The sequence below is a fragment of the Stylophora pistillata genome, chromosome 5, assembly GCF_964205215.1.
Source record: "Stylophora pistillata chromosome 5, jaStyPist1.2, whole genome shotgun sequence".
Taxonomy (NCBI): Eukaryota; Metazoa; Cnidaria; class Anthozoa; order Scleractinia; family Pocilloporidae; genus Stylophora; species Stylophora pistillata.
Window position 1 is genome coordinate 24540415 of NC_142523.1, and position 21725 is coordinate 24562139.

Below are 21725 nucleotides of genomic sequence, written 5' to 3' on the forward strand. Positions count from 1 at the left end.
AAAAATTAAATACATTAATAGGAAGATTATTCTAGGGTTTGATAATTCTGACAAAGAAAGAATTTTTATAGCAGTTCAGTTTTTCTAGTTTGAGTCGTAGCTTATATGGATGGTTAGATCTCGACTTAAGTGCTTTTACAAACTTCAGAATAGTCACTGAAATTTAATCCATTTAGATTGAAGACAGTTTTGTAGCATTCCACTAAGGAAAGGAAATCTCTCCTTTGTACTAAAGAGTTCCATTTAAGAATTTTACACCTCTCCTCATACGTCATCTCTTGTCTTCTTTGGCCTAAATCCTTTGGTAGCTCACTATACAGCATCAAGACCCAAAACAAAAGCCTGACAGATATGGTGATACAGTATTTCCAGTGATGCTTTGGTTACGCACTAAAGCAGAGAAAGGATGATGAAGAAGGTGTGCGAAATGGTCTGAAGTCTATTGTGCCCCATGCTTATGGTGACCATTCTTCCTGTGGCAACTGGTGTGGCTACTTAAAAAATAATGCATCCTACAAACACAGAGGCCTTCCCTATGGCAAGGATCTGATGGACAAGAGCTTGAGGCAGTCCCTGGAAAAGATCCTAGAAGTAAGTACAGTGTACATGTATGGTGGCACAGCTCGCTCCTCACAAATTCCCGATTCCCACCATTTTACATGTAGTAGAGGAACACAACTCTTAGAAAATAGTGTTAGTGCTTATGACTGTACTCTAATTAATAACTGCAAGGGATAAAGTTATAAGTGTTAGGGGACTATCAACCTAGCTCTTTCTCAGTTCCACAAGCTTTTATGAGATACCAAATTTTAGTGAATAAAAATATTTGTTTCTTAAATTTAGATTTATGCTTCAAATACCAAGAAGCTAGCTCCCCTTGGGTCGAACCAGGTAAATGAGGCACTCAACAACACTATAGGAAGCAAAGCTCCAAAGACCAGACACTATGGATCTCAATGACTTCTGGTGTTGCATGTGCTGTTGGCCAAAAGAACTTAGGCCAATCTAATGTTTCTCAGGTGAGCAGATATAATATTATGAGCATTTTGTACACTTCCCAATTTGTGAGATCTATAATTTGAACATTACTCATTATCCACCATGTCCAGTGTTGTATTACCAGTACCTTGCATATCATAAGTCACAAAAAAAAAAACAAATCAGTAAAACATCACTATATTATAACTAAGAATATGGTTTTCACTAAGAGTGGTGAATTTCTCTTAGGCTTTTATGAAGACACAACTATCTCCAGGTTCCATTTCTTTAAAGTTTGCAAAGAAAATGGACAAGAAAAACTCTAAGTTTGAAAGAGAAACAGTTAACAAGAGAGTACACGAGGAAAAGAATTGAGAAGAAAGAGAAGCAGTTAAAAAAGACAAAACAGCTTGAGAACAGAGAAGGGCAACAGTATAGTTGTGGATTGGGCTTTGATGGACACAATGCTGCTCAGGAAATTCCAGTACCACCTGCTGCCTCAAAGATTGAGAAAGTATCACTGACCAAAGACTACCATCAAATCATATTTGATTCGGAAACATCTGGAAGGGGAAAGTAGCTTTGCAGGGTGGAGTTTAGTAAAAATGTAACAAAGTGAATATAATGATGTTTGTCTTAGCAAAGTATTTCTGAATTGCACATCAGAGAATAATTATATTTAATGATGGAATTGTTTTTCTATTTTGCTAGATTGCTGAATACTCATCCTGATAATTTGCATCACCTAGATTCCTTTGTTTTATCATGCCTTGTTCTTAAAGTGCACCTAAACCCAAAAAAAGTTTTTCGCTTAATGAAATAAGGGGATTTTTTGGAGTATTTCTTTGCAAAAACTTTTTGATTTGCTCAAATCTTCGATTTTCTGTGCCCAGTAAAAATTAGGAAAATCAGCCACCATCTTGGCTCACAACTGAGTTTAAAGAGGAATGGTTCTAGCGGGTAATGTGACGTCAAATCGAGAACACGAAAGTTTACATTTCGCACATTTTCATTTGTTTGGGAAGGTTGTAGTCGATATTGTCCGAAAATATGCCGACTAAGTGTGTTGGACATAGGACTATATAGCAACGTGCGTAATTTGCAAGAGGGTATCGCGCTTCATACATTCCTCATACAACACACCTAGTCGGCATATTTCAGACAATATCGACGACAACCTTCCCAAACAAGTGAAAATGTGTGAAATGCAGACTTTCGTGTTCTCGAGTTAACGTCACATTACCCACTAAAGAACCATTCCTCTTTAAACTCGGTTGTGAGCCAAGATGGCAGCCGATTTTCTGTATTTTGACTGGGCACTGATAATTGAAGATTTGAGCAAATAAAAAAAATTTGCATAGAAATACTCCAAAAAAAAAGCCTTTTTTGTTAAGCTAAAAAAAAAATTTGGGTTTAGGTGCACTTTAAACAAAATAGGTGAGATGCAGATTAGCAGTACAGGTATTCAGAATCACTCCTTCTAATTTTATTTTAGGCATACCCTGCATAGATGCAGTAAGCTTTTTTATAACATTTTTCTTTGTAATAATTATCTTTATCAAGTAATAATTGGATTACAATATCGTAAAACAGGTAATGATGCTGAAATCCTACAAATTCCAGCAACAGATGGTAAAGATTTCTCTATTTATTTGAAGCCTTGTAATGTAATATCACCAGAAGCATCTGCTGTGAACAAACTTACCCTCCAAAGAGGAATACTGTTTTATGATGGGAAGCCAATCACTGATGCCATTACAACTGATGTGGCCTGAAGACCGTAATTGAAAATTGAAAATCAAGAATGCCTTCCAATTTAGTTGTACACAATTGCAAATCCTTTGATGCCAGGTTCTTGGTGCAAGCAGCAGAGAAAATTGGAGTCATGGAGGACTTAGTTAAAACAGTTTCTGGCTTTACAGACTCTCTTCCAGCATTCAGGGAATTGCTTCTTGAAAGGAAATCCCATAGCCAAGAAAACCTTGTACAAGATCTTCTGTGTAAATCCTATGAAGCTCACAATGCTCTTGCAGATGTGCAAACACGCTACCAGCTAGTGAACAAGGTTCTAAAGGTCAAACTGCTACAACAGCACAGCTTCAAAGTTTCATGGGTGGCATCCTATCAGAAGCTCCTAAAAGAAAAGAAACTTCTGGTTAATACCCTGCAGCCATTAGTTAGAGAGAAGTACATTTTAGCCTCAATGGCCATTAAGTGTACAAGCTCAGGTTTGGGTCTCCCTCACCTACAAGTGGTATGCCAAAGAGACAAGGAAGAAGGGGTGAGGCAAGTTCTGATGGAGAGGTTTGACAACAAACCTAAAGTCTCCTCAAACAAGCAGGTGCTGGCTCAAATATGTCTGTACTCTATAAATAATGCAAATTAAGATTGTGATTTGTGCAATTAGTGTTTTGAAATAATTTTTGCACAGAAAATGTAGTAGTCAGAATGAGGATCAGTGAGACATTGAAGTGTGGTTCTCAGTGAAGAATAAAAAGTAAATTTTAAAGTACAGTTTGTATTTTTCAGAGTATACTACATTGTACTGTAGATATCACTTTTCGATATTTCATATTTCCACCATGAGTTTTGACTTATTAATTACGTGATTACCTATTTTATACATTGTTAATTTTGAGGGCCTCACTGAAAACCGCTATGGCGAGCAAGGCTCCCTCTTTAAATAGTTTTTAATTAAAAACTCCTGTTTGAGTGATGGGTGAAGAATTCCCATTTTGCTGTGTATAGAAACCAGACAAGAAAACAAAAAGAATAGGAATCAATAGTCTTTTCTTCAAGTTTCTTTGTCAAGCCTTTATTTCCCCAATTGAAAAAATATTGAGCCGTAGCTCACTGGAGTTAACAAAACGCTAGCGCTACAAAAAAATTTCAACTAAAGGTTTTTAGCTTCAAAATCTTATCAAATCTTGACTTACCTCATACCTGTTATTTTTGCACGCTTTCCAAGTATGAATTTCTGTGTTGGCGATATCAAACACATGAAAAGAACCGAAAACAAGCTTAATATCGAGTGCATACTTCCAAGACGATGGGCGCCTTTTTTTGTCTCGTCCCAGTCCTCAGCGTGCACATTCTCTATCCTGACTGTGATCTCAAAACCATGTCCACCTTTCACGGCAGTTTGTGAGGAGACAAGCACGGTGACACCAGGTTTTTTTTTTGTTGTTGTTGTTGTTTTTTTTGTTTTTTTGTTATTTGCTATGAACAGACTGATAAAGAACATATTTGAAGAAGGAAAAAAGTTTGATAGAAGAACATGAATTTTTTTGGAAAATAGCTCCGTACTTGGTGTATTTTGGCTAAGGCGAGGAGTTCAAGCTGACCACGAAACTGTCCGAAAAAGTGCAAAATCCCCAGAACCAGGCGGCGATCAAAAACAGCCAAAAAGAAGCAATGCTCCTTATTTTGATAAAAGAAGCTTTAATTTCAAAATAAAATTTTGTGTGTTTCAAGTTACCAAGGCTAAATTATGTATAAAGGTGATTCTGTTTCGAATTTTGAATGCACAAGCAGTAAAAATACACCATTTTAAGAGCCCACTGACGCGTAAACAAGCAAGGTGACCGCACTTTTTTATTGCATTTTTTTTAATGTTTATATCATGAATTACCTTAAGTCACCTTAAGTCGACTTAAATCGCCTAAAGTTGCAAGTTCTTTTTGCCGATTTTGCTTAAATCGCCTTAAGTCGCCTTAAATTGCTCAAAGTCGCCCAAAGTCACGGGGACTTAAGACCCCAGAGTAGGCCTGAATTGGGAAACAAACTGCACATGCTAACAAGTCTGGTCTAGAAAGTAAAGACGAAAAATTTATATCCGAGCCTGCAAATTGTCCGGCCTACAATTCTGCAGACTTTCTTGTCTAAGGTTTTAATTTGGTTTACGACTTCTACCTCCATCACTGATCATCACACAAGTACAACCTTATCAAATTTTTACATAGGTTACATAAGTTAAATTGACCACTCCCCAAAAGGGCTTTTCAGGTGTGTGGTGGATGCCTTCCCCAGGGGAGGACATCCACTACACAGTAGTCTCGTGCGTAGGAAATTAACGTCTACTACCCCTAACCCTGCAGGAGACGGGGCCTACGGTTTATTCGTCCTTATCCGAGAAGACTAGATTATCTAACCATTTCTTATTATAGAAAGGTAGCAAATTCCCCTTAGTTATTTTATGACCATGAGTATTGATCCGGGCGGGGCTCGAACCCTTCACCTCTCGCACAACACAATCCGGCGCTCTTACCAATTGAGCAAATAGCTCTGATAGGTCTTATAAGGGCAGAAGATGTCTTTCAGCAGCAGAGCTTACGTCAGTAAGCATAAATGGAATACTGGAGAATTTGCAATTTCCAGCATTTATTTATGCTCCTGCGGAGAATGCTCTTCAGGAACGTATTCTTTGGGTAATGAGACGTTTTTACAAGTAACATCGATTTTCGGCTATCTCTTCGTAGAAGAGATCAAAGAATATTTCTTGAGTTCTGGGCGTAGAATTCCACCCTTACTCTCCCTCAGTAAAGAAATGGCACCAACATCTGGGACCTGGAACGAATTTATAAAAGAGATTGACTCAAGGAGATCCTGATATTAACAGGCTGGACTGAATTGCTAAACAACATGACATCGACTGTGCCAAGGCTAAGAGTTTATAAAACAGGTGCGTTGCTGATGACAAGGTGGTGAAAGCTGTCAGCAACTTGGCGGGCAAGACGACCTTGATGGAGCAAATAGCAAAGAAAATTACTCAAGCTAAAAATCCACTCAGGTTGTAAAACGAGCAGTCAACGCATAATTAATAAACCTCGTTATTAAACATTCTCAAAAATGTAACTATACTTAATCGTCAAACGTGTATTCCACCAATGGCGACGTGAATATCACGTTCCTTAGCACACTCGAACGTCATTCGAGCTGTAAAACTCCAATCTCTCATGTACGGTTCTTTTAAAAAACCGAAAACATAAAATCGAAGCATTGTTTCTTTATCTTACTGATTACTCAACGTATCTACATTGCTCTTGTCTACATCTTCGTCCAAAGGCAGTCGCGCATATCCATAAGGATACGAAATGAAATTCTCTCTGTTCACTACCCGCTTGTTAAAGACCCGCAGTCCGTATTGTTTGACTAGTTTCACAGTTTTGACTTCTTTACTGGAGGCTTCTCTGACAAAGCGTGACTACATCTAAATTGCGTCTCTCATCTGCAAGAGGGCGCTTAATTTCGTCCCAGACACTTATAAGCACGACCTCCTAGTTCAGTAAGTTTCCGTGGCTTCCCGCTTCCCTTTTTTTCTGCCGATTTCTATTCTGATTGAGAGTGTCTCCTCCTGACACTCTCAGGCCTTGTCATATTTACCAAATGATCTGCACAATGCTCTTAGGTTTCCGTCTCTTGTTGCTTCTCCTTCTTTATCGCCGATACTTTAGACGAAATACGAAAACATGGTATGTTCAAGAGAGGGTTGTTCACCGGTTGAAACAGTTCGTATGGAGTTGTAATTTGTTGGGTTGTTGATTCGTTGAGGCGTTCCCCAAACTTGCCCCAGAAGGAGTTTAAAATCAATAAAGCCACCGTTTTACGACCAGGGTTCTTCTGAATCTGCTCAGAACCTAACTTGATTTTTCCCGCTCCTTATACTCTCGCATATACCGGGCCTGGATCGGAATTCTCGCATTGTCACCCACGATGGTCAACGGCTAGCCTCTTGATTAATTTTCAGCCAGGTGTTGACACAATTGGCAAAACGTCTCTTGACTCTTTATTCTTTGGGAAAGTGGCAAACCTCGTGAATTCTTACCATGGGTGAGTTCCCAAAGTTCTCCTATGGTGCGGTCGAGATGTTCACCAGCCTTCACCACGATCTGGAAAGCATCTAGGACATCCCTGCCAAACGCAACCATAAAACTCGTGAATGGTACGTGTACAAGTATCATATCTATCAATGTACATAACGAGTTGAACTGTTATGCCATCCCTCTCCCCCTTTTCAAGAAGTCAATTACCATAACTTATCCAGTGCTTCCCAATAAAGATAATGGCGTAATCTTTCATTCTTGTAAGGTTTTTAGTGGAATCGCTGAACTGCAGAAACTGGGCCCTTCGAAAAGATAATTTAAAACCTCTACTCCTAAGAACTCCAGGTCCAGCCATTCCTAGTTAAATTTTTTACTAACCAAATTGAAAAATGATGCTCAAAAGAACACAGTAACATAAACCACACTCTAAAATTATGATTACCCTTTCAGCTTTGCCAATTTCGTTACTTGTATAGAAACAAAGTCAAGGAGTTACCACCTGGAGTTTTAAATGACAGCTCCGGGTAGACTCGCCTGTACATAATACACTCAGGCGTTAATATCTGACCAAGTCAGGAGTCCAATTCGGTCTGTAATCATACGATCGATCAACAAAATAGGACAACCGCGAAGCAAGAAGTCATGTTACCAATTGATAAAAAATATGATAAAATTCGAGAAAGTAACTAGACATCGCTCATAGATCTTGGTAAAAAAAAAAAAAGAAAGAAAACAATTAACCCGGCGAAGCCCACAACAATCGTTCTTTTCTGCTAAAGAGATTGCTGGCTAGTAGCAGCCGCACTAAGTTACTCGGAAGCGAAATAGCGCTATTTTATTTTGATAATGAAAGTATGCTACGGTCTCTTTAAATTCCATCAAGGCTAAAAAAAAACTTAGGTTTTGTAAACCAGAGAAGACATTAGATTAAGGATTAAGGATTAAGGATATATCCTTTAGCCTTTTCGAACAATTGGTTCAATACTACCCACAATCTTGCCCTTACCAGAACAGATCTTATTGACCTCCTAAACGTAGCCACCAGAGGCCAACTATTTCAATTTAACGGAGCTCTATACGAACAGACAGATGGCGTTGCTATGGGGTCCCCTCTCGGGCCCTTATTAGCAAACGTCTTCATGTCATCCATCGAAGATACCCTTGAGCGACAAAGAAAACTCCCATCCTATTATCGTAGATATGTTGATGATACACTCACTGTAATGCCTGATCTTGCAACAGCAACTACCTTCTTGCATACCCTCAACAGCGCCCGCACTTCGGTCAAATTCACCATGGAGGTGGAGAAGAACAGCAAGCTTCCTTTCCTTGGCACCGAACTACTCAACCATGCACCTCGGATTGAAACCAAGGTATATGCGAAGCCAACAAACACGGGCCTACTATTACACTACCAAAGCCATGTAGACAATCGCTACAAACGGAGCTTGCTGAAAAACTATGCTGGATCGCGCACACCGATTATCTTCCTCCTGGGCCCATTTCTCCGATGAGTGTGATCGCCTAGAGAAAGTTTTCGCACGGCTTAAATACCCGGAACGCCTGGTAAATTCTACCATTAACACCTTCTTACAATCAAGAATTGTTGGTACGCAGCCCACACAGACGCCCAAAGAACCAATATCCATTGTTCGTGTGGTCACACCTTTCAAAGATCAGGAATCAGCAAATTATGTTAAGAAAGAGCTCAAGAATCTTAGCATGAAGGTGCAGACAACTGTCCAGCCAGTATTTGTTAGCCGCAAAGTTGGCCAAGATCTTAAAGTACGAGAAATCAAGCCACAGATTGTCAACCAACAACGCGTCGTTTATCAATTTCAATTTGACCTGTGTGATGCGGGTTATGTGGGCTATACACGCGGACACTTACACACACGCGTGGATGGACATAAACGAAAGGCATCTTCAATATATAAACACTACCACGAACGGCACAGCGAAGTCCCGAAAGACCTACTGAAACGTTTTAGCATTCTGAAAAAGTGTAGTAACAAGTTCGATTGTTTGGTGAACGAAATGCTTTTCATCAGAGACTTAAAACCCACTCTGAACGTGCAAAGCGACTCAACTCGCGCAAAAGTATTTGTTTAATTAGCTCGTAACATATTTATGCTAATTTAGTGTTACACCTTGCCACAAACTTTATTTTTTATTTCTCCTTGACAATGGCGTCATGATGACACCGAAACGTCGGTTTTTATCGTTAGTTTTTGCTAGTCTTTATTATTCCATTAAGTACGTTTAATAAGTCATTTAGAAACTTATTGACGAGAAGGAAACTTGATTTAGGAGTATTTAAGCTCAGGGGTCCTCGAAAGGGATAATACGTGATTAAAAGAGAGTGGAATGATTTTTAGAGCGTGTGAGTTAATCAGAGGAGAGTATCTTTTTTCATAAGTTGCAGGTGACTTGAATAACATTTCTTAACCATCACTGGTGACCAATTCCGCCCTCTTAGGGCATCTACTTCATTTGCATTTGCGAACACATCTCCATGACTAGTAACAATAAAGTCATGTTAGAAAAAATTTTTTCATCAATAACACAATCAAGAAACTGCGTGGAGACTTATTTGGTCGATCTATCACACTGCAAGAGTTGCAAGTTAAAAAAAAACACCTATTGTCTGCTTCACGACACATTTTTAAGCGACTAATACAGATCCTATTACACGCTTGATTGGTAGGATTCGAAATCCCATTGCCATTGTTATCAATCCCACTACTTTAAAAAGAAAAAGGGGTTGGAGGAACACAATTTCCGTTATACCAATCAAGTTTATTCAACCCATATGATCACCCAGTCCAAGGTAATATTATCAGTCCCAATAAGAATTAAAGAAAGAATTGTTGAGAAAGACAAATTGACCTTAATCTTAAAATCACGGTGTTGTATTTTATCAATCGTAACTAATCCCACTACATTTCAAAACAAGTTAGCGGATCACCTTTCATGTAATTTTTCCCCCAACAAAAGCAATCACAATAAAAAATAGTCCACTTGGTTTTCTCGGTATACAAGGTAGGCATATGCTGTACTGAAGAAAATGGGGCATTCGAAAAAATGATTTAAGAATTGTTTCTTCGAGTTCAGAGGGACTCCATAAAATGTTTTAAATGATTATAAGAGTACTACAGTACTCTTTTCTCAGTCCGACACCAGGGGTTATTGTTTTTCCCAGCTCCTTGTTTTGCTCTTGTCCCTTACGAAAATAGATAAATCTCAGCCTCCCTCGCCCCAGTGCCCATTTATTTTCTTAGGACACTCCATAGTCCTATAGTAATATCTGCGTGAGACAGAAGCAGATAGCGATGTGATTATAATTTATGACCTAAATTATCAGAGCTAGTACAAATCAAGCCTTAGACATAACTGGTTTACAACATCACGTACAAGACATCATAGACCATAACTCTCTAAACGTATCAAGTGTGCAGATATTTTCCGTAGTTTCAAGAAATGCCCCAGTCAGACATCTTTGGCAGAGCAGAAGATAAGCCATCCTAAGGAGGAAAAACGCAACTCTCCCCTTTTCTCCAGAGGGAAAAGCTAAGTAACAACATAAGGGGACTTCATGAGACTTTTCAGTTAACTGGTATTTTAAACCCATTTCTAGTTTAGTTTATCTATAACTCAATTTAAACAGAAAATATTTGAAAAGGACAAATGACATAGACTCACACTAAGATCGCCTTTCTTGACACGTCAGTTACGAAGGAACCAGACAGACGCCTGAACACCATGCAGTGCCTACAGAAAACCAAATCACACGGACTAGTGCTTACCGTATGATGCACACCACCCTTGATCAGTAGAGCCCGGTATTGTCTTACCGGGCGAAGCGCCTTGTTACAAAACCGTCAATCCTCTCCGAGGATAGGGAAAATTTTCTCTCTTCCCTGAGCAGAGAGCTCGTTAGTTTATCCAGCCCAATTTAAACAAAAAATGGTCAAAAGGGTAAATAACATAGACTCACTGTAGGAATCATAATTATCCATTAAGGAGCGTTCTTGGGTTCAGTTTTGTCCATTTCTTAGGTACTTAAATGGAAATCAAATCAAGAAGCTACCAGCCGGAGTCTTCAATAACAACTCCGAGTTGACTGAACTGTAAGTAAGACATTCATGAGGTAAAAAATTTGATGGATTGTTTAGGATATATAGGATATTTTAGCAGAAATATGATTTCAAACAGGTCAGCGGAACACCTTTTTATGGGGTTTTTCCACGAACATAAGAAATCATGAGAGATAATAATCGATTTGGCCTTTTTGCATACAATGAATGCATATCCTGAATTGTAAATAATGGGCCATTGGACAATTTGATTCAATAACTGTTTCTCCGAACTTCGAGGGACTTTATAAACCCTTTTAAATAATGTGTATACGTACTGCAGTACTCTTTTCTCAGTCTGATACCAGGAGTAACTTTTCTCCCCACTTCTTGGTCTCGCTCTTTTCCGGTGCGAAAATCTCAGCCCCCTGAACCCAGTGCCTATTTATTTTCTTACGACACTCCATATCCCTTTAGCAATATCTGCGGGACATAGAAAGCGATGACAATGTCACTATAATCTGTGAATTAATATATTAGAGCTAGTACAAATCAAGCTTTAGTCATTACTGATTTACAACATCACTTGTCCAATCCTCTTGCTTCATTGTCAACTTGACTGGCAAGACTTTCCACAAACGACCGACTGAACACAAGAATCAAAACAGTTATGCTGATGTGAATAGCCGCATAAATATTAGTAATAATAATCTACTTATTGATTGGGTCGCTGTTCCATGACAAGAGCACCTTGTAATTTCATTGCAAGCTGGCTCTGATTAGTTTTAAAAATCTAGATCAAATGTTACATTCGTAGCACTCTCTCGACTTTACTATTTAAGCACAGATCTCTACAACAATAATCAGGCTTGAAAGGCTGGGAAATTTATATTCCCAAGACTTGAAATTAAAATAGGGCCTCCAATGGAGTTCTGATGGGTTTAAAGCTAAGGTCAAACCTTAAATTCTTGGCACATCCTTGACGTAGGTCCTTACATGACAATCAGATAGCAGAGCTACCACCCGGAGCCCTCCATACCAACTTCAAGTTGTTAAACCTGTAAGTTAAACTCCAGGATTTAAAGATTAGCATGATAATTCTTTTTTTAATCTGCCTGCCAATTGCCTGCCTTTTCGCTATTTGCAAATTTCAAGCACAAATTTCTGCTGGCTGAAATGACCCTTTTTTCATGGCAAACAAAACGAGGCCAGGGATGTTTACATACTAATTAACAAACCATTGCACTCTCTAAAGAAACCAACTTTACTATTTAAGCATAGATCTTTAACAAAATAATCAGGCTTGATAGGCTGGGGAATTATCATTCTCCAAAGCAGGGAATAAAAAGTTTGATCCACTAAATTAAAATGCATGCAGTTGAAAGACTACATATCACCATGCACTTTGTGGTAAGAAATGAGTAGCTGCGCTTTCCAGTGGCGAAATGTACTGCTTGATATTCAAATAGAGCGAACCATCGTACAGTGGTAGGTGTAGTTGGGCTTCTCGTTTTTGTGGCATAAACCATTTACAGTTGGTTGGCATTTTTTTCAGTGTCAAGTGCTCGAGATTAAGTGCACCAGACCATACTTGTGGTTGTCCTCAGTGTTGAGACTAAGGAATTCATTGAGCTTAGGCTGGCTTAGAGAGTGTCAGTTAAGACCAACTAAATAATATTGACTTTTTATGGCCTATTTTATGTCTTGGATGTAATTATATATTATTCATCTGATAATGTTCCATTTGTGGAAAACATGAATGACTCTGTAGGAGGTTACGTAATAACAAGATTGTGAAGTTACCTGGTGACGTGTTTACTTCACTGGTTGAGCTGCAGAAGCTGTAAGTGAAGATTCTTACTTCATATTTATTCTCACTTGAAAGGATAACATTTTTCCTGGAAAGTTTTTGCGTAAAGTATTTATTGTTCTTTGTTAGGTCCTCAGCGAGTTTTTTTCCCTTTCCAAAAGTGTGAAAAAAAGTTGTAAATACAAGAGAATGTTACGTCATGGCAACAATGCTTCAGATGTACGACTTCTTTCCAGGAAAATATTCCTGTAGGGATTGGGTAACAATCAGATTGTAGAAAATGTCTTTTTTTTTAATTTTAAATTGCAATTTTCCTCCTCCCTTTTGTATTCTTTTTGTTTTCTTTTTGTATTCTTTGTTATTCTAATTTTACAAATTAGTCAATCAGGTCGAAGAACTTTAACCTTGACACCGGAAAATTGACGCTGACAATTTTTCTCGTCCATGTTTGGTTGTTTTGTTTTTATGGAGTTGTTTACTGTTTTGGATTTTTCGTTCAAGGCAATTTGTTATCCCTCAGCATGGAATTCTAAGAAGTTTCTCAAGTTTTATTTAATCAGAATATTGTGGTTACTCAAACACATGTTTGTTTAATATATATTTCTGCGGAGTTTCGACCCAAGCCTCTGGCTTCGTCAGACGATTTTTTACAGAGATAATGGGGGTACCTTTCGGGGTGTTTAATGACAGCACCAAAATTATCTAAATGCTAGTTAACAATTATTTTATGGGAGCAAGTCGAATGTGAGATGATGAATAACCAACAAAGTGCATAGCCCGGAGTTGTTGATAAAAATCTTACACTTTGACAACGAATGAAAGAAAGAAGCCACTTCCTTTCCAAATGGAGCACAGTTCCAATAGCTCCAGCTCATGTTCTCCAGCACTTTTCTAGTAAGAGTTTTTGATCTAGTGCTAGCTGCTGGAGTCCCCCTTTCCCAGTACACAGATAGACAAAACCCAGACACCTGCTCTCCCCTTTACCCCTATATGACCTAGCACAGCCCTTTAGTATCTTTTTGACACAAAGAACATTGACGACACCACAAACCTTTATGAAATAAGCCTGTAAAGCGGGTAAAAACCTAGCCTTAAGGAAAATTGCTTCGCAACATCTTGTTGTTGTATAATACATCAGTAAGACCAGTAAAAACCGGTGCGAATAGCAAAATTGAATAGAAACGAGTAGCAAGAGTCAATATAGTTTTGAGAACGATTATGTAGCTAAAACATTGCTACCCTATAAACACCATTGGGTTTCTGTTCTATGTTAACATTCGACACTCACTACTTTAACCACAAACTGACTCTGAACCTGAAATATTAACTTAAAACAGACTGTAAATTCAAGTTAAACTTCTTTTTGTAGGTACTTACAGGACAATGAGATAGCAGAGCTACCAGCTGGACTCTTCAGTAACAACAGGAAGTTGACTGAACTGTAAGTAAAATATTCATGTTCCCGCTAAGTGACTGGCTGTACGCCCTTTGCCAAATTTGTACTAAAATAAACTTTTTTATCAATAGTAAGCAAAAGGGGGTCTGGGATAATTAAAAATTGGAAGCAGTAAACAAAGAATTAGCCATTGTTCCGTCCAACAGAGGACTAAAGAGCCAATACCTCTCGAGGAAGGACCGTATTAATGGCACAATTTGATCTAAAATAAGATAAAACAAAAAAACAAAAAACAACAACAACAAGAAAGCAGGGTCTTAATAACCCATACAACGAGCATTACATACAAATAACACACATGGAAAAACAAACTAGCGTTCACCTTATGGAAAACGAAGGTTGAATTCACGGAAAACGCTGCATTTTACTAACGTTTACTTGTGTTTTGCTAACGGAAAACCGGACGTTCTCTGTGTGTTTTCGCATCGGTAAATCCCAGTAACCGTTTAGTTATTCGTTAGTTTTTCTTCGCCGAAAACAATTTATTTTCCGGCATTAACCGCTGGGTTAACCCATGGCAAACAGTTTGTTTTCGTTTTGTTCATTGGCATTTCTCGAGTGAACAACAACGTATTCACCTGAATTAACGGCTGAAAATACGCATTTTCCGGGAAGGTTGATGTGTATAAATAGAGGAAAACGTAATGTTTTCCTGGGTTTGCCGTTCGTGTAATGTACAGAAAATGTTATGTTTTCTTCAGTTCGCAACCATTTTTCACCCGGTGAACGAAATGTTAAAAAGAGTTTTGTGGTCGAACGCATGCATTTTCCAACATTTTTCCACGATGGTGAGTTCGAGAAAATTTGTTGAAACGCATTTTTCGGCGTTTTACCATCTACATGTATTGCTGTTCGGTTAACGTTTGGAAAATACCATGTATTCTGCCATTCACAACCGTTTTGCGCTCGGTTAATCGCTGTTCGACCCAATTAGTGCAAGTGACCCGATAAGCTCAATTTCCTCAAATGATCTAAACGGCTCAAACGACTGATTTGCCTGAAATGACCTAATCGGGGTCAATCTCCTAGATTAGACAAGATATCTACTGGCGTTTTCATGGAGCAGGAGTAAGAGCAGGAAATAATGATCACGATTCCCGAACGTCTTATTTTCAGGGCGTTGACCATCATCACTTTCCAGAAAAAACACTTTAAAAATGCATTGCTCAGACGCGTTGGAAAACAGCAGAAAAACGTTCCGGAAAACGAACTATTCATTAGCGTTTCTATGAAGCAAGAAAACAATCAACGAACATCGTGTGTTCTTGCCATTCATCATTAGTAATTCTGTGTGAAAACGGTTAGCAGCACTTGTGCGCTCACGAAAACTTTAGAAAATCGTACAGGAAAACAACGCAAGCTGTTCACGAGCCTTTTAATGGGGCAAGAAAAGAATAGACGAAGAACACGTCTTCATGGCCTAATCATAGTCGTTAGTAATTCTGCTAGAAAACACTTGGCAAGTGCAGCGTTTGCACACATAGGAAAACAACAGAAAAACACTCAGGAAAACAGGCAATACACTCGCGTTTTCGTGGAGCAGGAAAACAATCGACAAACATCATGTTTTCGTGGCATTCACTATTAGTTATTCTGTGAGAAAACGCTGGGCAAGTGCAGTTTCCGCGTGCTTAAGAAAACTATAGAAAAATGTTCACCAGCGTTCTCGTGGAGCCGGAAAACAATCGACAACTATCATCAACGTCTGTGAATGTATGAAAGTCATATATTTGAACTGTGGTTAAAGAGCGAGTATGAGAGCGATCTTTGTAGTAATTAACTCTACTTAAGCGTTGATTCATCATTTCACGGGTATATTACGAACCAACCTAATGATCAGCTCTCAGTTGGCTTCTTAGCCTAGTTGGTAGAGCACTGCACCAGTATCGCAGAGGTCATGGGTTCGTATCCCGTAGAGGCCTGAAGTTTTTACAGCCCTCATTTTCACTACCACTTCAGCCGCGGTAACGAACACCACGGTGGTGTTCGTTACCGCGAAGATCGTTCTGATACTCGTTCTTTAACCGCAGTACAAATATATGACTTTCATATATTTACAAACGCTGATTCATCAATTGACGTGTTTATTACGAGCCAACATAATGGCCAGCTCCCACTTGGTTTGTTAGCTCAGTTGGTAGAGCACGGCACCGGTGTCGCAGAGATCATGGGTTCGAATCCCGTACAGGCCTGAATTTATTTCAGGCCTCATTTTTATTACCGCTTGAGAGTGTGCGTCCGTAAACTGATCAAGAATTCAGCGGTAGATTTCAAATTTTCAAAATTTCAAGATCGCCCAGACTTTGGCTATTAGTAGTCCATATTGAACTATTTATTGCCCTTGGGTTGATTTGTCAAATGGTGTTTTCTTTCGGCAGAAAATGATTATACCCGATTTCAGGGCCAAGAATTGAAAAATTAGACTAAAAAATTAGCCATTTAGAAGCTGACGGCTTGCCGTAACTGTAAACCCAGAAGAGAGCCACTTGCAATCAGCTTATTTTGCAATGTCTGCAGGTTTCATTTTATAATTCCTATGACATTTGAAAAACAATAAGGTATTGAGTGAGACCTGAAATGAAGCCCTCTGTTTTTCCATGGGAATAACTAGTAAACTTCACAAAATAACTTACCCTACTACTTTTATCACAAATCAAATAAAATGTTTTTGCTTAGAATGCAGAAGAAGTGGGATCTTAGCTGATATCGACATACTTTTTTTTTTCCTGGGAAAATTAGGTTGTGCTATGTGAAAGTGTGCTCAAAATTGCAAGTTTTCGGGAAATCAAACAAGAGATTGCGTCACCGACGGTGACAGAAAGCTCTATCCTTCTAGCCAAAAGCCCCAAAGTCGATTAAAATATATCTTTTTGTTGTGGCGGAGTTTTGTTATTTATTACTTTTTTGAGAAAATACAGCAGCTAATGGAATGCTTGTTATAGTACTAACTTGGATGATATTTTTATGTGAACAGTGCATAATTATGCAGCACATTTACAGTATTTTTTCAAGTGAATGATGCTGTTTTAAAGGTACAAGGGTTAATCAATTGATACCATTTCTATTTTAGAACAGCCGCCAGCTGGAGATAATTTATAGTTTAAAGAATCAAGATTTCATCACTGATCACTAGGGGCTATGCAACTCTTGATCTAAAAGCTTTGAAATGAACTATTTATCATTGTTGTTATGGCTGCTTTTTATAAACAAGTTGTGATCCCAACTCAATTATAGGGAATTCTTCCCACGGCCTGTCGCACGCTATGCAACTCAGCAATGGCGTTCTCATGCTCCTTTCATAGAATAACCGGAGCAAACTGCTCGTCTGATAGGTGAGATAAAAGCAAGAGTCTTGAAATTGTTACTTTACGCAGTTGCTCAAAGGATATTTCGAATCATTGTTCTCACTGGTCATTTTCTGGAGTAAAAACGGAAAGTGAACTTGTACATGCTAGAGTGGGTGTTTTCCGCGAGGACAAGACGCATAGTTTAGACACAATCTGCTCACACCACCGCCGTCAACTCGGACCTGGCTGGCGGTAAAACGTTTCCAAGTGCTGTGTGCCAAAAATCTTATTCCAACATGGAGCAAATAGAAAAGCGGATCGAGGAATTTCGAAAGTGGTGAATTAATTCTCAGCTCCACTGTCCCTGACCACTGTAGAGCATACGCTCTGAATGATCCCGACGACCCAAATTATTTTGTGACTTGTGGCCACGCCCATTGTGAGAGGTGTTACCGCTGGTTGCTTAACTCGTCTGTAATGAGGGAGATTGAGGAAGGCTTAGAGTTGGCTCAATGCTCGGAAAGTGAAAAGGAAGAACTGTCTTTTGTTATTTCCCAGGCCAAACAGAGCATTGAATGCTGAAAAGCCCATTTATCGCGGTCTATAAATCCGGATGAATGCAGACTTGACATCATGAGCAGCCTCAGCGCCCCACCCATTTTTCTAGTACTTGACTGGGTGATGAAATATCTTCCACGTAAGTTCCGGGAAAGCCAGTCGGATTGGTTTGGTAAAAGAGGTATATCGTGGCATATAGCAGTGGCGATTAAATGCAACAGCGGAGAAATGGAGATGATGACATTCGTTCATGTGTTTGAGAGTGCTACCGCCCAAGACAGTAGCTCGGTGTCAGCCATATTTGATGACGTCTTTATTCAACTCAAGACTATTATACCAGAACTACAGACCATCTATATTCGAGGCTACAACGCTGGATGTTACCATTGTGCGCAGACTCTAATTACAGCTCCTCAGATTGCCAAACGTCATGACCTTCACATCTCTCGGATTGACTTTTCTGAGCCACAGGGAGTCGAGAAAAGAGCGCTTGCGATCGCAAGGCAGCCACTATAAAGTCACAGATGGTGAAATATCTGAACTCTGGACACCACATTGAGATTGCTGCATTGATGAAAGAAGCTGTGGAGTCTTCCAGGGGTGTGCGCGGCGTAATTGTGAAAGTGTGCAGTCCTCCCTATGCTCCATCCATCAAGAGTTTCAAGTGGGAGAAAGTGAGTTTTGTCAGAAACTTTTGCTACGGCCAGGAAGGGATAAGAACGTGGAGAGCCTACGGCCTTGGTCCTGGGAAAAGTATTCCCTGGACAAACTGCGATGTCCCTGAACAATCGGAAGTGCCGACGATGGAGGTCAGGCTCTCGACCAGAGAGACTATCACAAGCTTTGTTCCAGTAGTACCCAGACGAATAGGTGGCTTAACCCCCGCAACTGATATAGAAGGCAACTCCGATGATGTAGATGAGTTTTCAGATGAGTCAGGCGTTGATGTTGATGTTGCTAACAATTGTCCATTATTTACATGTGTAGAAGAGGGATGTGTCAAGACGTTTATACGGCATTCATCGATGGTTCAACACTTGGGCTATGGAAAGCACAGCGTGTTCTAGAGTATGAAACGCTTTTTGACAGGGCCACGATAGAATACGCGACTAATCTGGATTGTGGCGCGAGTAAATGCCCAACGGTCCTAGAAGGTAGTAAACCATCACTACCAACTGTGCCCACCACTCTTCCGATGGGATGGGCACTGAAATCGACATAGTCCCGTAGTACAAAGGTTACTGATAATCAAAAGCAGTACCTCAATTCCAATTTTCAAAATGGAGAGAGAACAGGGAAGACAAGCGGACCCGACTGATGAAGTATCTAAAGCCATGAGGAATGCAAAAGATAGCAACGGGGAGAGACTATTTAGCTATGGGATTTTTCTCACAAACCAGCAAATTAGCAGTTACTTTTCTCGCCTTGCTTCTAAGCCAGCTTTCAGCATTCACATTTAATCATATATGACTCCTACAACATCTGTGAGTTAGTGTTGAACTCTTAGCTTGGCCCCTTTTCTGTACCTATGTTACGGGTATCTGTGAATCCTTTGGTCTTGACATATCGGAAATAACGATAAAAACGACAACAAAAAAATTAATCCATGTATACCACCACAACTACCACAGGAATGACCACTATATTTTCAATGAGCTTTTTCGTTTAGCATGGGCGGAAATAATAGATCTGTCTGTCATGGTCAGTCGCAAAATCTCTTGTTTGATTTCGCAAATATGTGCGAGTCTAAGCGCTCTCTCATTGACTACAGCCTTATTTCCCCAGAACAAAAGTCATATCAGTTAAAAACCCATTTTTAAGGGGTTTGACCTCTAAGTTTCGGTTAATTTGTGCTAAAGGTAGTAGGGTAAATTGTTTTTTCAAGCTAGGTAGTGATTTCCATAAAGAAAAATGGGGGGATCTTTCAAAATCTCGCGCAATATCAGATTTCTTTTCAAATGTCATATAAATTACAGTGTAAAACCTGGAAAAGTTGTGAAATAAGCTGATTGCATGTGAATATCTTCTGGCTCTTTATTTAAGGCATAAGGTTTTTTTTAAAATTGCTAATTTCTAAGCCTAATTTGCTCACATCTGGCCCTGAAATCTAGTATCGCCATTTCCGCCAAAACAAAAATCTATTCGAGAAATGAACCACATAGCGATGAGTAGTTCAGTATCGACTATTATCATCGACTATCATGCGCCGTTTGACCAGGGCTTGAGGGAAAAAACCAAAATCCTCCGCCTACCCCTTCCCCCCTCCCCTCCCCTCCCCGGGATAAATGATAACGGATAACTAAACTTCTGGGGGCTTCCAGTCAAGTTCCAAGGATTTTCTCCAGACGGAGAAGACTCCTGAAACAAATTGAGACTTCGATTTCTATTTCGTGGCTTTTCGAACCATGTAGTTCTGTTGCTCAGTTAGGGACTTCATTGCACTTTTTTGTTTTTAGAATCTTTAGACCCATTTGCAGTTTTATTTATCCGACCGAAATAAAACAAGATGTCTAAGAGGACACAATTTACCCATCACTTCCTTGTCTTTTCCCAACTGAAAAAAAAAAGGATTATAAAGAAATACTATCGATTAACATTGACTATTTGTTACAACACGTAAATTTAATCAGGTAAGTTAACCTACATTCTGTTTTATCCATGATAAAACTGGAGATAATTGCAAAAAGGCGGGATACAAGTCTGATTTATTTTGCCTATTCCATATGTTCCCAGTTAACAGTTTTGATATCGTGAATTTATTTCAAAGTTATCAATCCCATTTCATGAAAGGATTGTGTGATTGTAGAGTGAAAAATCCATTTAGCTAGCTATATTTACAGAAATGAGACCTTCTCTACTTATCTAGGTGGCTAACGTATTTTTTCTCTTGGGTTACTTTACTTGCTTATTTACGGGAGCAGAGTATTGTGATTTGAAAAAATTTGAAATACTTATAGAGTTTTATACAAAAACAACATCAAGAGGCTGCATGATGACTCGTTTGCTACATTGGTCAGACTAAAGAGGCTGTAAGTGAATAATATTTATCAAGTGTTCCACAACACGAATTTGTTAGCAGCTGATGCAGAGATAACATCAGACATCAAAACAAAGATTGAAGTCGTTATACAGAACTGGTTTATAACATTACGTGTTCAATGGTGTTACTTCACAAACTCTGGCAAGAATCTCAACAGACGACTAGCTAAACAATGCGGCACTGATTGGTTTAACCACAGGACTAAGCAGCCGCACTAAGTTTCCTTGAAGCGAGTTGTCGCCATTTAACTTGGGTAATGAAAGTATGTTATGGCCTCTTTAAATTTCATCAGGGTTTAATAACCCAGAAAAGGCATTAGATCAAGTAAGATATTTTTCTCACCTTGTGTTACACCCTTTAAATTTTTCACAACTTTGCCTGTTTATGTTGGTAAGTCCGGCCTTGAATAAGTCAATGAGACGAAACGAATTATCGCGCAATAACTAACAATTATTCTGTGAGCGCGCGTTGGATATGAGATGATAGATAGCCAACGAGGCGCGTAGCGCCGAGTTGGCTATAATCATCTCATATCCAACAAGCGCGAGGGGAATAATTGTTTTATTAAAAACGCCCCCAAGATATTAGGCAAATCTTTATATTAGACAAATTTTTTAGCTCCCTTTTAATTTTAAGCTGACGCGTACGCTTACCATATTTGTAGATTATGATATATTAAGTCATATACCATAATCACC

At 39.1% G+C, this 21725-nt stretch overlaps 2 protein-coding genes across 2 annotated transcripts; both read left to right on the forward strand.

The window, feature by feature from the left end:
• The first annotated feature begins 2403 nt into the window (after positions 1 to 2403).
• On the forward strand, positions 2404 to 3560 carry LOC111344368 (uncharacterized). The gene has a single exon (XM_022951595.2). It carries the CDS (start codon positions 2783 to 2785, stop codon positions 3362 to 3364), a length of 582 nt encoding a protein of 193 aa, XP_022807330.2. The 5' UTR covers positions 2404 to 2782; the 3' UTR covers positions 3365 to 3560.
• Positions 3561 to 8080: 4520 nt separating this feature from the next.
• Positions 8081 to 9043, forward strand: LOC148730961 (uncharacterized). Its single transcript, XM_088762160.1, has one exon. It carries the CDS (start codon positions 8262 to 8264, stop codon positions 8910 to 8912), a length of 651 nt encoding a protein of 216 aa, XP_088618286.1. The 5' UTR covers positions 8081 to 8261; the 3' UTR covers positions 8913 to 9043.
• The last annotated feature ends 12682 nt before the right edge of the window (positions 9044 to 21725 follow it).